Raw genomic sequence first — 13,758 nt, forward strand, 5'->3', positions numbered from 1 at the left:
TAGTGCGTGACTACCGGTTTTCCGCCGGGAAAGGGGAAAGGAAAACGCATACGTACATAAGTACATGCGGATGTGTTTGTGGAGCATGTGGAGCTTTCTAGGGGCGAACGCACACGTGCGGTGTCTTTGTACGTGGTCACGTGTACAGGATGTGTCAAAGTATTTCAATTACGTTATTCTTGCTCAGCTCGCGCTTAAAGACTACCCTTCTTTAGAGATTTCGCGGCAGATTATAAATAATTAATCTCTCAATTTTTTTTTATCCAATTGTATCATTCGATATCTCGATAATTACTTATTGTTATTTTCTTGATTTGCTACATACATTTTGGAATTTTGATCTGTGGAAACCTTATCTTTAATAATCAGGCAGGCAATTGTTCAGAAAGCGAAATTATTTCCACGTATCTTAAATACCTGTTTAAGCTCTGTTATTAAGATACGGTGGTTTTGGGAGACCCTATATACGCAAGATTATTCTAGTAGCTTACCTTGGATTCGGAGGGTAGGATTCTGCCGTGAGCAAGGCACATACGTCTTCTACGACTAGAGAGATACCATTACGAAGATGACGGTAGGCAACTGAAAAAGTATACAATCGTCCAGGTTTTTCTATGCGAGACGGAGGTTTGCTAAACATGAAGACGTTGCCGATAGAACGTTGGTATCTTCAAGCGTCGCGTGCGTGAATTCGAGGCAATCCGAATTAATTTCAATTCACGAAGTGAGACTCGTCAATAAGAGGGGAAAATAAGATAAGCTGTGTAACGGTGGATTATATGAATGAAGTTGAAGCAAATACTCTCAATAAAGAGTAGAAACGTTCGTTTCAAAATAAAAGCACGAAGCGAGAGCGTATCCTATACTTCCTCATCACGTATTCGAAATAATTTTTCACGTTTTTTTTGTATTTTACGCTTACTACTTCGAACCGGTTATTTGATTGTGCTTTTTCTTCTTTTTTATTTATTCCTGTATTTTTTTTTCGAGCGGCTCGTATAGGCACGTAATGCGAGTTAGGGAGGGCAGAATTGAGCATTTCAGCGTAGAGCCGAGATCATAGCCGGGGGCGGTACGAAACGGTTATGTGGTTGTCGAGTCTGCTAAAGCACAAGGTCAAAGTTTCGGCAATTTGGGATGCGATGCGGGTAAGGAGGTAGCAACTTTAATCACTTTCGAATCGGGGTAAATCTACTCGCGTATCTCGAACCCGCAGGTTCACATTGCTTGTAGTTACTGCTTTATGAGAAGATTCAGGTACAAGGATATCGTATGAGGGATGCGAGGGCAGGGTAAAATCAATGACCAGGGCTTTAAATTAACAAATCAAATAACCCAGGATATATTTTCTCTTTTACAAAAATATAATGTCTCCAATGTGAGACGCGGATCTTTTGTACATCTTTATGCTTTAATAGACAAATAAATATAGTTACAATTCCGCGAGTTTGATCGTATTGTTTCGTCGGGCAACATGATCTAGCTGTAAACATGTAAACGATACATCTTGAAAGAATTGTCAGTGGTTCTCTTCTGCCTTGTGTGTGCCGTATTATCATAACAGGAAGTATTGAATAGATTCTCTCATATTTCGCATCTCCATCACACACCCTACAAGATTATTCATCTTCCTGGCCTTAGTATCGCGTTACTTTCACGCCCTCGAAACGCATCACTCTCTCTTTCCCTCGTCACCGTTGAGCGCGCGAAAGTAAATGCTGATATACATATATTTTAATGGAGGTCGCGACCTCGCGGACATTCCGCTGCCGTTACCGTTGCAGCCGTCGCCGTCGTTGCTGCGTGCGAGAATCCATAAATATCAAGTGAAACACGGGACAAATATATGCGGCGTAACTGCGAGCCAGCCACGCGCTGTATCCGGGCTATTCGAAAACGACAGATGTATCGCGTGCAAATCGAGATGTTGCTTGCAAAACGTATCTCGCGGACAATTGCGCGACTTACAAGAATTTCTTCGCTGGTATCGGATACGAGTATCCTTCAGCTTCGGCGTGCGCGTCCAAGTGGATGTCCGACCCGAAGCCGTGGTGGTCATGGTGTAGAATACCACCGATTTCGTGGCCGTGTCCATGGAAATCATGGCCGTGTCCGTGGAAATCATGGCCGTGTCCGTGGAAATCATGGCCGAAGCCGGGAGCTATGGGTGTGATCGGTTCAGGAACCAACGGGCCGGGATACGAGTCGTGGATCGGGTACGGGGCGGGGACGGGCGCGGGAACTGGTACCGGAACTGGCTGTGGAACCGGAATTGGTTGCGGGACTGGATGGGGCACGTGGACAGGATGAGGCACTGGCACTGGGACCGGACGCGGCACGCTCACGGGTACAGCCTTGGTGATAATTACCGGCACTGGATGAGGCACTGGAACGGGCACGGGGCGCTTTACCTCCACGGGCACTGGATGTGGCACTGGCACGGGGACCTTGCGCGTCACGGGAACGGGATGGGGTACCGGCACCGGCACGTGCACCACGCGATTCACCACGTGCGTCGGAGGATGGAAATGCGGTAATCCGTGTCCGTGTCCGTGTCCGTATCCCAGATGGATGCCGCCGAAGCCTCCGTATCCTCCGTATCCTCCGTGATGTATGAATCCAGATCCGATTCCGTGACCGTATCCGTGGCCGTATCCGTGGCCGTATCCGTGGCCGTATCCGTGACCGATGATGCCCGGCGCGTAGCCACCGTACCCGCCCGCGTATAACGATCCCGCGCCGTGCAGAAGACCGCGTTTAGCGTGTTTCTTCTCTGTTGCTGGTGCATCTCCGGCAAACACGGAGACGGCCAGCAGCAAGACCTAGGGGCGGACAAACGTGTCGTTAGTACTTGTCTTGTTTATCGGTTGGGGAACGCGACGTGGATAACGCGTGTACGTTATATCGTGGAAATCCGCACAGTTGTGTTTAGTTTAATCTGGGACGATCGCGCTGACCTGTAAAAAGCGCTTGTTCAGGCAAATGTACACATATCTGTGTACTTTGTGCAAATATTTGAAACTGGTAAGGGATTAACTAAAAAATCGATATGCAAACAAGGTAGAAAGATTAAATAAAAATATATACGTTACAGTCAAAAAGATATAGTCATTTAATCGCGTTATGATGCACTTTATCCGTTAGTCAAAAAAAAGACAATGAAATAGAATAAAATAAAATGGAACTGAATATATAGAATAGTCCATCTGTGCTAGGAGTTACGGAGGAATTGCGCTTTTCAATTTAGCATTACACTTGGTCGTTGCGACGAACGTTAAAATTTCTCGTGACTTTACGCGGTTTACCAAAGGCAAAAACTTCACTACTCACTAGGAATGTCTTCATAGTGAACGTAGTAGGAGGAGATGAACCTGAGTGTGCTAGGTGTCATCGATTCCTCGGTTTTTATACTGATGAAACTACTTTCACTGGATGGTCGCTACAACACGCCCTCTGATCTGGACCACAGACCCCTCTCTAAGTACAAAATTCTGACGTAACTGACCATTTCGCCAAGACGCTGGAAAGTCGAATTGGCTGGGCGAGTTGGCGCGAAGAATATGCATAAGCTACTCAGAAATCATCTATTTCTTCGCGCGGGTCGCGTATAAAATTCCTATAATTAACGCGGTTCCGGATTTCGCGATACTTTTGCGAAAGCAATTTCGTGATTTATATTTATTTGTACGCATGTGTGAGGCATAAATCAAGAGCGTGTGAAGTTGCAAAAACTAAGTGAAATTTATAACGCATAGATTCTCGTCATAGCGCGAACCAAAATTAAAATAACAGTCTTGTCCGCGCGTTTGTTAGCGCGTTTCATTGTGCCGGCTTTGATAACAAGTCCTTGTTAATTGAACCGTACTTGTAGGCTCGCTATCATCAACGATATTTTTTCTGGTATCTGGAAATGTCATTTCCAGATACCGCGATTATTTTCCGCCGTACATATAACGGTTCAATACACATATAGAACGTAAAAATATTTACCCGGACGTGCCTCGGATTGTACAAACTTATCGGGTATTGCACTTTCATAACCAGAGAGAGAGAGAGAGAGAGAGAGAGAGAGAGAGAGAGAGAGGGAGAGAGAAAAGGTTATAAAATCACCATTATTTCCAACTCTTCGATGACACAGCTTTTTACTATGGCGTCGCGAGAGTTTTCGAAATTAATGAATCGCACGTGCACATCGTCCACAACTTGCATCTGTGCAAGTGAGTTTATATTCGAGCCATTGATTTCGAATCATTGAACGTGTGATGCAACGCCGTTGAAGATCGCCGTTAACGTCTGGTGCGAAGTTCTATATAAACGTATAAAATAGCGAAAGCAAATTTTTTGAAAGAAATCCAATCTCCATTATTCCGACGAAAAGTAACAATACCTTCGCGCGGCGAATCTTTCTCGCGACGATACGAATCCGCGGTGACGGGTATAAGAGAGACGCGTTACCTAACACCATAACAGCCACCTGCTAGTTTAACTCCTTTCTAGTTGCTTTATTTGCAGCGGTCAACCGGTAATTGCCCTTTTACTTACAGTTTAGACGTCGGCAGCGTGCTCGTCCGAGACGATAAATCGGTAACCATACGGCGACAATTAGCAACGTCTCGTTGAGCGCGTTGTGAGAACCGGGCGCCGTTTCACAGTCGTAGTCCTAATTTCCTTACTTGAGAATTAATTGGACCTACCGCACCGAGAGATCCAATATTCCCGCTGAGCGTGCATAGTTCAAAGCGTAAGCGAGTATTACTGCAGCCGATGACGTATTGTTCGCCGCTCGATTCACTTTTATGGAAATAGAAAACGCTCTCTGAGAGCGTCGGGACGTCGCTGCCAGGGATACGTGTAATTTCGTAGCAACGTGAAAAATCTCCTGCTGAAATCGTTGAAATATTCCAATCGATCTATTAATTGAATAAACAGGAAAATTAAGCAAGGACGATGCCTCTTCTGGTTTCATACCAATGCATATCGTTGAATACCGAACATCTATTATGCACGACCGATATCGCCGACACGCGTCCTTTGTGTTCTTGAAACAGGGAAAAGGGAAAGGTATTTTCTCTTAAAGCGAATTGGCAGAAAAGCCGAAAAGAGAAAGGCAGAAGCCAATCAGAACTCGTGCTGGGTAAAAAAACAGAAACTGTCGACTACTATCTGACTACCACCAGCGTGAGTTTTGATCAGTTTCTGCCGATTTTTTCGGCTTTTCTGTCAAGGTGTGAATTCGCCTTTAAAGTCGTGCGACTTAAAGCAGTCGCTGTCGCATCTGAGTAGCTCGAGGTGCGTATTTAGCCGCTGGCCAAGTGCCCTCTCATAATTAGCAGTTTCCGAAAGGTTTCCACTGGCAGTCCGCTAGCGGAGGCGCCGTGAAGATTTATCCGCGTCATCTGTTTTATTCGGGTATTCGCGAGCGAGCTGCCGAGAAAAAGAGCAGAAAGTAAATGGAGACATATTCCTGTAAGGGCGTGCGCTCGCTCACTCGTGAAGTACGGTCGATGCAGAGCGGGAGCTAATGTCAGAGATTAGAGGTAATCCGTTCTCGCTGGCAATCGTCGAGGAGGATCCTACCTCGTTCGCAACCGGCGCAGCTTCGATCTAGATACTGCAGGCAGTGTCGCAGCGCCGTAGGTCCTCTCTCCTTACTTCGCGACTGCTGGGCCGAGGGGCTCTCCTTCCGCCCCTTTTTCGCCGGCAGATACATTAGAAGGAATTACGGAGAACGTTTCGCGAGTGACGCGAGCATTAAGACCGCGCAAGACACGGCACCGGCGGTAATTACGCTAATTACGGAGTCGTTAGGATTCTTTATAAATACTGCACTTTTGTTGTCGTCCTTTTTTTCTTTGCTCTCGCTTTCTCGCTCTCTCGTTCTCTGTCCTGCTCCCTTTCGGTTTTCTCTCTTTCCTCCTTTTTTTACCCCGCAACCGCTCCATGAGCGCGAGTTTCGGAAGCGACCGCGAAAGGAACGCACGCTGACAGCTTTATGGAAAATTCTGCGGCTGTGCGGTCCTTGTTACCCTCGCCACGGACTAGTTCCTTCTTGCATTTACCGTTACTACCCGGAAGTTAGTGCATGCAGCGATGCGAGATGTAAGAAAACCTTTTTCTGGTGCAGCGCGTTTCCGGCAGAATTTCGAGACGATTTCGCGGTACCAATATTAGGAGACGGAGAAACGCGTAGCTTACTTCATGTAAGAAAAAATCTCGGGTGCGTTTAATGTCAGATTAGATCTTTTCACTCCAAGGAGAAGGAGGAGCAGAAGGAGGAGGAGGAATTCGGACATATTATGCACACCTTATAAATACTTCGTTGACTTCGTCGACTTTCGTGCGTTTTTCCCTTCTCTACTTTCACTAAACCAGTCCCCGAAGAAGTAAAAAATATGCATCTGTGAACTTCTCGTCACCGAAGTCCAGCCACGAGGCTTAGGCACACGCATGAATAATTAATGTATCTCGCTAATTGATACGACGAACCCATATAGACAGATTATATTAAGCCGGTTACCTCGTTCGCGAAATTCGACGCGGCGCCGTAATATAAACACGATTTCGCTTGTAAAACTGTCTGATATCTTGATACTTAAATGTGTATACACGCGAGAGAAAAGGTACACATACAGGGACGTATTATCACATACGCAATAAAAGGCTAAGTTATATATATAAATCTTTGTAATATTCGGCAGAAAGAAATAGATTGAACTACTGTAAAATTCAAAGTTGGCATATTAAAATTCTCAAAGAGGGACGCTTATAGGAACGTTTTGCTTGCGGATATAAACGTAACTTAATATTATCCAGAGAACGTGAACAAACCAAATAGCCGGTGAATTAAGAATACTTATGAAACGCATCTTGTATGAATGTGTTCTATAGATCAAGGGCGATTACACGATAAAATATTGCGCGTCGCGGATAGTAGCGTCTTGACATGTTTCCATTCGTCGGGAATAACGTACTTTCGCGAGCGCTCGGAAGTTCGTAAACCTCTTTCGCGGATTCGTACGTCGACATTGTTTTACGGCGTGTGGGATGGTAAAGACGACAACGACGACGACGATGACGACGACGACGACGACGACAACGACGACTACGACAGGATGGAGAACGACGGGCGTCGTCGAGCAGGCGATGATGCAAGAGCACGATGGGGGAGAAAGTCGATTCCGCGGCCGCCGAAATAAAAACTTTTCTCGCTGAGTTTTCCGCGCGTCGCATCCCGAGATCTCGAGCGCGTTTCCAGCCGCGGCGATCCTCGCGATCTTGACGTTCCGCGCAAATTGCAGCCGCCGACAATCAAACTTGTCCGCCGCGCGAGGCACCTAAAACGCAGGCGGCCTCGTAATCGCGTGTCGTCTGTGCAACACACCCGGCGGGGGATCTGAATTTTTAAGAGGCGAAGAAGGAGCTCGCGCCCGGAGCCGTTCTTTCTTCGCAATCCGGAGGCAGTTCGTGGCGCGATTGCTTGTTCTCAAGATACCCGCGTATAACTGTGATTCCGGAGTCGAGCGCGACCTTCCGCGGCAGTAAAAGTCGCAGCGGATAGTAAAATCGGGCTCTGTCGAGGTATAATAAAGTAATACTTCGCTGAAGTAAACAAAAGTTATTGGTTTCCGGACCGCGGGAAACCGCACGAAATCGCCACGGGGATCCTTTTCCGCGGTGAGCGCTTTCGCCAGTATCGATCGGATTAACGACAGATCGAGCAGGTGCGCGGCTTCTCGCGGTGTCACGGATATTATCACACCCTTGTCGAATTGTTCCATTATTTCAGTCAGTGTGCGAACTCTCATTTGGATTATACATGTATTTACAAGGAAGATCTATAGTTTTACGGTGCCTGATACTTTATTCGTCTCTTAAACTTCTCGAAAGTTAGATACGCGAGTTATTTCTGAAAAGATTACACGGTCTACGCAGCGCTGAATTTCTTCTTCTTTTCCTTTTTTTTTTCTTTTTTATTAACCGATTCGAGAGAACATCGTTCTTCGGAGTCTCACGGCAATTCAAAATCTCGGAGGGGATCGTTTTATGTGCGGGGATATATATACATAAGTACGCGTATAAATAAGGCACCGTCGAGCAATTCGGTGGTAGTGCTTGCGAGCGTTTCCGCGTCGCTTCTTACCGGGTCTACGTCGCGGATTGGCTCTCCATGACGCGTCGCGGCGAGTTTTCGTAAATTGCCAACGACTCGCGGAATTGCCCCATAACCGAAATGAATTCGAGAACGGCGCGTCGCGCCACGTTGGGCTGGATGTTGCAGGCTCTGCAAAGTCGAGCTCTTGGAGAGCAACGCGACCTCGCATCGGCTGGTAATCGTATTAAAAGGGGTGAAGCACCCAAGATCGAAACTTTCGTGAGCGAAGTAACACGTAAAGAGAAAACGGGGGTGAGTGGGTGGGTGGGTGAGAGGGGAGAATAAGAGAGAACGAGGGCAGGCGGTAAAAGAGGGACGGCAGAGAGGAAGAGACAGAGGGGAGAAAATAATGGAGGTGCCCCGACCAAGAGCGACGGACTCGTCTCGCCTTTGAGAGTCCGTCCTGAGGACTTCTTTCAGGAATTTCGTCGCGGCGGGGCCGCCTGTCGTCTTATCCGTCGTGACTAACGGAGCGTTAATCCTCGAAACGAATCACTAAAAAACAGTTTATTTTACGTGGTGCGGAGCTCGCGGGTATTCCTTGAGAAGAGCGAGACTACACCGATACTCGATAAAAGGAAGAACGTAAGGATGGGTATTGATTTCTTAATCGTTTAAACCGGCGCCGGGGTGGAATATTTCTTCTCTGAGATAATATTTCCGCAATATCCTTCTTTTCTCAGTATTGCGCACGTTTGATAAAATATAGTTGCTCGAGCTCTCAATTTGTCGACTAGGTTTCACGCGGATATTATTGAAAAATACCACGTTTAAAACGCCGCACTCTATAGATTTCCCGGTAATTATCTCAAAGTGACGCGGAGATGTTTTATTTTTATATTTATATTTTATATAAATATAAAAAAATATTTTATATAAATATAATTTTTATATTTTATAATTATTTCTCTATTTTTTTACGTTACTGTATTACAAATCAGTTTTACGATACAGATATTCTTTTTTTCTCTATTTTTTTTAGAAAGAATTCTTTGAATTATTTGCGAGTTTGATACGAAAGTAGCACAATTTATCGTCGTTCTTGCGCTTTACACATCAATCAATCAGTCAGTCAATAAAAATCACGCCAGATTCGATAACGGCGTTTCCGAGCTTTTTGATACTTCCAATAGTATTTTCGTTCCCAGTCGCTATCGATCTCCGCTTAAACGGTCACATAATTAATCGTGTTCAGTAAACTAACGCAACGGGAGATATATCCCATCCAGAGTCAACAGACGAGAGCTCCAAGGTTCTCCTTTACTTCGGACAAATGCAAGTTCGTACTTTTCGTCTGAGAGGAGAAAGCGATATTAACTCGTGCCCATAAATAACACGTTATGAAATCTTAAACACATTGTTGCTGCTCTGCAACTAGTTGTGTGTATGTTTCGCATTAATATACGTTAACACCAACCCCGATGCTGCGCGAGCAAGGCTCGTGGGAAAATTCGAGAAACTTTCGGCGAACCCGCATTCGCTCTCTCCGGCGTTATACCGTTACAACTCGTTACGGCATCCAGCATCATGAGAGCTTCATTGTCAAGCTCTGCACTCTAGACATCGTGGACTGATGCCTCAGCTTAATTGGAGTGTTACATACTCCGTTTTCACTCCCGTCCGTTTCGCTCCTCGCTCCTCGTTGCTGTTACGAGGACGAGCCGCACGCCAGCGCCCGTCTCTGAACTTGTCACAAATTCGACGAGGTGTTGCTACCTGCTGGATCTGGAATAATTGTATAAACGTTTAACTTCTACCTCGCAACGCTCGTCTCATTATTTGGGACGTTTGACGAACGTTTCGAGAAGCGTCGCGATCTTGCTGCGTCGCGACGAGATAATCTCCGCACGATGCGTTATGCGCGTGAACGTCACCTTTTGCGTTTTTCATCACACAATTAATTTCGTTCCGTTGCACTGAACGCACGAGAGGCACAATGTATCGCACATATCCCAACGTAACGCTATTATGTTAGCATGTTTTAACCGCGGACACCGTATTTTCGTTAAGCAATTAATCAAAGATTTGTAATAGTCCAAACAATCGATACGAACGTTTCTCGATACGCTGTTTCTCTTAGCTGGGAAACAAAGAGAATTCTCGGCGCTCAGCGCAATGTCGGAATTATCGTGGTATCCTGTCATTCGAGAGCATTCTCGCGAAGTTCGCAATATCGCCCGCTGGATGATGATTTATTGCTGCAAACGGTACCTTAAGTGGCGTCAAAAAATTAAGATATATTGGTGTTTTCAGTTGCGTCGCTGCTGAAAAGATTTCGTGACTGGTTAGCGTCCTATCTGACACAGAAGAGAGAGAGAGAGAGAGAGAGAGAGAGAGAGAGAGAGAGAGAGAGAGGAAGGGAGGGAAAGAGAGAGAAATTCTAGTCGAGGTATATTTAACGTTAAAAATTAAGCAACATAGAAAATTATAGTTTTCAACAGTATTTTTTGTGCATTAGAAATTGATTTCGATTTCAGATGTGAATATTTCTCGCGAAATAGATGTTTGCTTGTCATCAAATAACAGCGAATATGAAATATTGATTAAAAGGAGTCGTGTAAGAATCTATAACTGTCCACGCGTATACTAGTTGCTCTTAAATATAGATTTTCAAGGGTTTTCGCGTAAACAACTACTAGAGAGAGATAAACGTAACGATCGTGTCTTCCTTCTCCTTCCTCTTGCTACTAGCTTTTGTTTAGATTGAACAGAAGCGTCGAGATGAAAGTAACGATCGTTACTTTTCGCACGGCAACGACATAAATTTGAATTGAAACGACGGCGTAGGAAGAGCGCTTCTCTTTTTTCCAGCGCAACCCTCGGCGTAACCCTTAAACCCGCTTGAACAAGAGCAAAAGGAACGGCTCGTAGACGCATAATTAAAGACTCGACGCAGAGTCTGAGGATATCGCTTACCCTTCTCAGAAAAAGGAAAACGGAAAAATAGTGAAATTTGGGCTATTGACTCTAAGGGCTTGCGACAGCTAGGGAGGAGTGCGTCTCACGCGACGACGACGACGAGGAGGACGGCGGCGACTCGTTTTAATTAAATGCCTGTAATTACATTTCCCGCTAATTACCGCGCGCTACCCTCAGGAGCGCAGTACCGCTCGGTCAAAAGAAAATTGGGGCCTTGCCAAACTTTTCATCGGACGCCTCTTTTTTTCCTCGTCGTCGTCGTCGTCTGGTGGTGTCGAGAGCGCGACTGCCGTGAGTCTCTTTGCGAATGTTCCAGCGCTTATATTTACGCGGCAGAGATCGTACGACTGATCTCGTCCCGATTGTCTACGCACCTTGATGCGACGCCCGATGAAATCGTCGTCAGGTCGTCGACACGTTCCCACTTTGCCTCGCGTTACGTAAGACCTCCGAAAAGCAGACGTCCTCTCAGACACGCCGACTTTTACGGTTTCACTATTTCGACCGGTTATTTATAATTGATCCTAATTAAGTCCTTTGATTCGCGCCGGCTCGCCGAAATTACAATCGAACAATTCAGTTGTTTTGTTTCGAATAGCATTGATCTCACTGTCTCTTTGCCCTCCTTTTGCTCTCCTTTCCTCTGTCTCGCCTTGAGTGCAGCTTCAAGAGACGAAATACATAAGATTACACATAGAGTGCTATATACCGTGCTCCCGGAGTCTCAGACAACACTAACTTGAATTCCATTTAACACTCCAGATGATACTATTCTGCTTCGCCTCCTTTCCTCATCGATCTATTACGCGTTCTATGGCGTACAATTACCAGCAGGAACAGACTGGTTTGCCTTACTACGTACATGAATTTACTCTTGCATTAACTGTCGGGAATAATGCCGTTCGCGCTATAACAACTAAATCACGAGAACTGCTGCCACCATTTGTCGATCGTTAACGTGCTCAGAGCTAACTCTCGATCATTAATGCGCCGGAAGAGCCGTTTCGACATCTACGAAGCACCTGTTTACGATCTCGAGGACGGGTTCGTTTGGATATGGAGGTCGCGCGGGAGAGATTAAATATACAGATTTTATCCATTAATATTTTTCTTTAACCAGATGCAAAGCGACGCGACATTTAATGTTTATCGGGAGGGTTCTGGTCGAGACCGCCAACGGACTCCGAGCATTTCGTGTCAAGCCGCATTGCTAATTTATTGATTCCGTGGGATCTGGCGTGGATTCATGCGCACGACAGACGTAGCCAATAAATATATCTACACCCGGAATACTGAATGAGCCGTAGAGTAGCATGTTTTTTTTCGTGTGTGCGTGCGCGCAAGAAGGCTTGATAAATTAAGACAACTTTTACCTCGTGTCACGACGAAGAATCGTGTGAGTGCTCGAGACCGATTAAACGTTAATTCATGAATCTCGGAATTCGTGAGACTGCGAGAGAAACGATGGCTAAACGATTGATCCGAAAATCCGTGACGAGAAAGTAATTCTCGCGTTCACACTTTATCGCGCGTCTTTCGCGCTAGTAGAAGAGACTATCTTCACACGCGATTACTCCACTTCTCACGATCACTTTGCGCTGTAACAAAGAATTACTTTAGAATCGTTTAATGTTTAACTAGGTAATGAATAACCAAGCTTCTTGTGGACGTTGAAATTACAGTTTATAAATTACTTTCTGAGAGAGAGACGTAAACTAGTCGTAGAAGTTTCCGCTTCACTATCGTGCAAAGTTACCCCTGCGAAAGTAAAGTAAACCCATATGACAGCACTTAAACAACAATTTTAGTATTAAGCTTCGCCTCGATAAATGTAACACCATCATTTCTACCTTTACAGTTCTCACAGAATCGATCTTATATATATTACATATATTATATATATATTATATATATACAGTAAACGCATATATTTCTTTTTAATTTATTTATTATTAGGCACGCCTGGTAGTGTTTCAATTTTTACATATTATTCAAGTGTAAAATGTAAGAGACAACATAGTAGAAAAATCCGATCTCCCATTTTATAATGAAAACTAATTGGTCACAAATCATCATCGCAGACCTAAAGTTCAAGACGATTCCAAGATGTTTAATTCTTTCTGTCTCAAGTTATCTAATGAAGACTAACGATGCGACGTGACCTTAGGAAGGAAGTTGCAAGGGGAGGGGATAAGGTGAGCCAAAACTCGTTTCGAAAGAGCGGTCGAAAGTGCAAGCAGCTATCCGATCGAACCTGTGAAACGCGGAAGTCTGCGAATTCCGCATAATTTGTGAAAGTAATCCGCACAATTTGCAGTATCCGCCGACAGTCGCATAGTTTCGTACTCTATAGCGGAACCGACCGCATTACATCGCATATTTGGTCACATAATAGGAGTCTCCAGCGGGAGCAGTCCCCTATGTAAAATTAACACGATTAGATCCAAAATTTTTATCCTAACCTTATATATTATGTAACTAAATTAATATATGTTGCAATATAGAGAATATAGAATATTGCAATATAGAAAACGGGGTCAGGTAAAATTAATAGCAGAAATCATTAACAGGAAATCGGTACACTACGTGTTATCAGCTTCCGTACAATTTAGATATGGCAGATTCCAATTAGTTTCATGAGCGAAAAGATCGCTAATTGCAAATGATAATTATAAATATATGAATCG

At 44.8% G+C, this 13,758-nt stretch overlaps 1 protein-coding gene across 1 annotated transcript; it reads right to left on the reverse strand.

Annotated features, from left to right (window-relative positions):
* Positions 1-1,312: 1,312 nt before the first annotated feature.
* On the reverse strand, positions 1,313-3,508 carry LOC116849559 (chorion protein S38-like). Its single transcript, XM_032826869.1, is given in 4 exon segments — positions 1,313-2,822; positions 3,331-3,358; positions 3,360-3,439; positions 3,497-3,508. Coding segments are annotated over 4 exon segments (978 nt in total). The 3' UTR covers positions 1,313-1,964.
* Between the last annotated feature and the right edge of the window lie 10,250 nt (positions 3,509-13,758).

This window comes from Odontomachus brunneus, unplaced genomic scaffold (genome assembly GCF_010583005.1).
Source record: "Odontomachus brunneus isolate Ranch 3 - 2012 unplaced genomic scaffold, Obru_v1 Obru_scaffold_001, whole genome shotgun sequence".
NCBI classification, from domain to species: Eukaryota; Metazoa; Arthropoda; class Insecta; order Hymenoptera; family Formicidae; genus Odontomachus; species Odontomachus brunneus.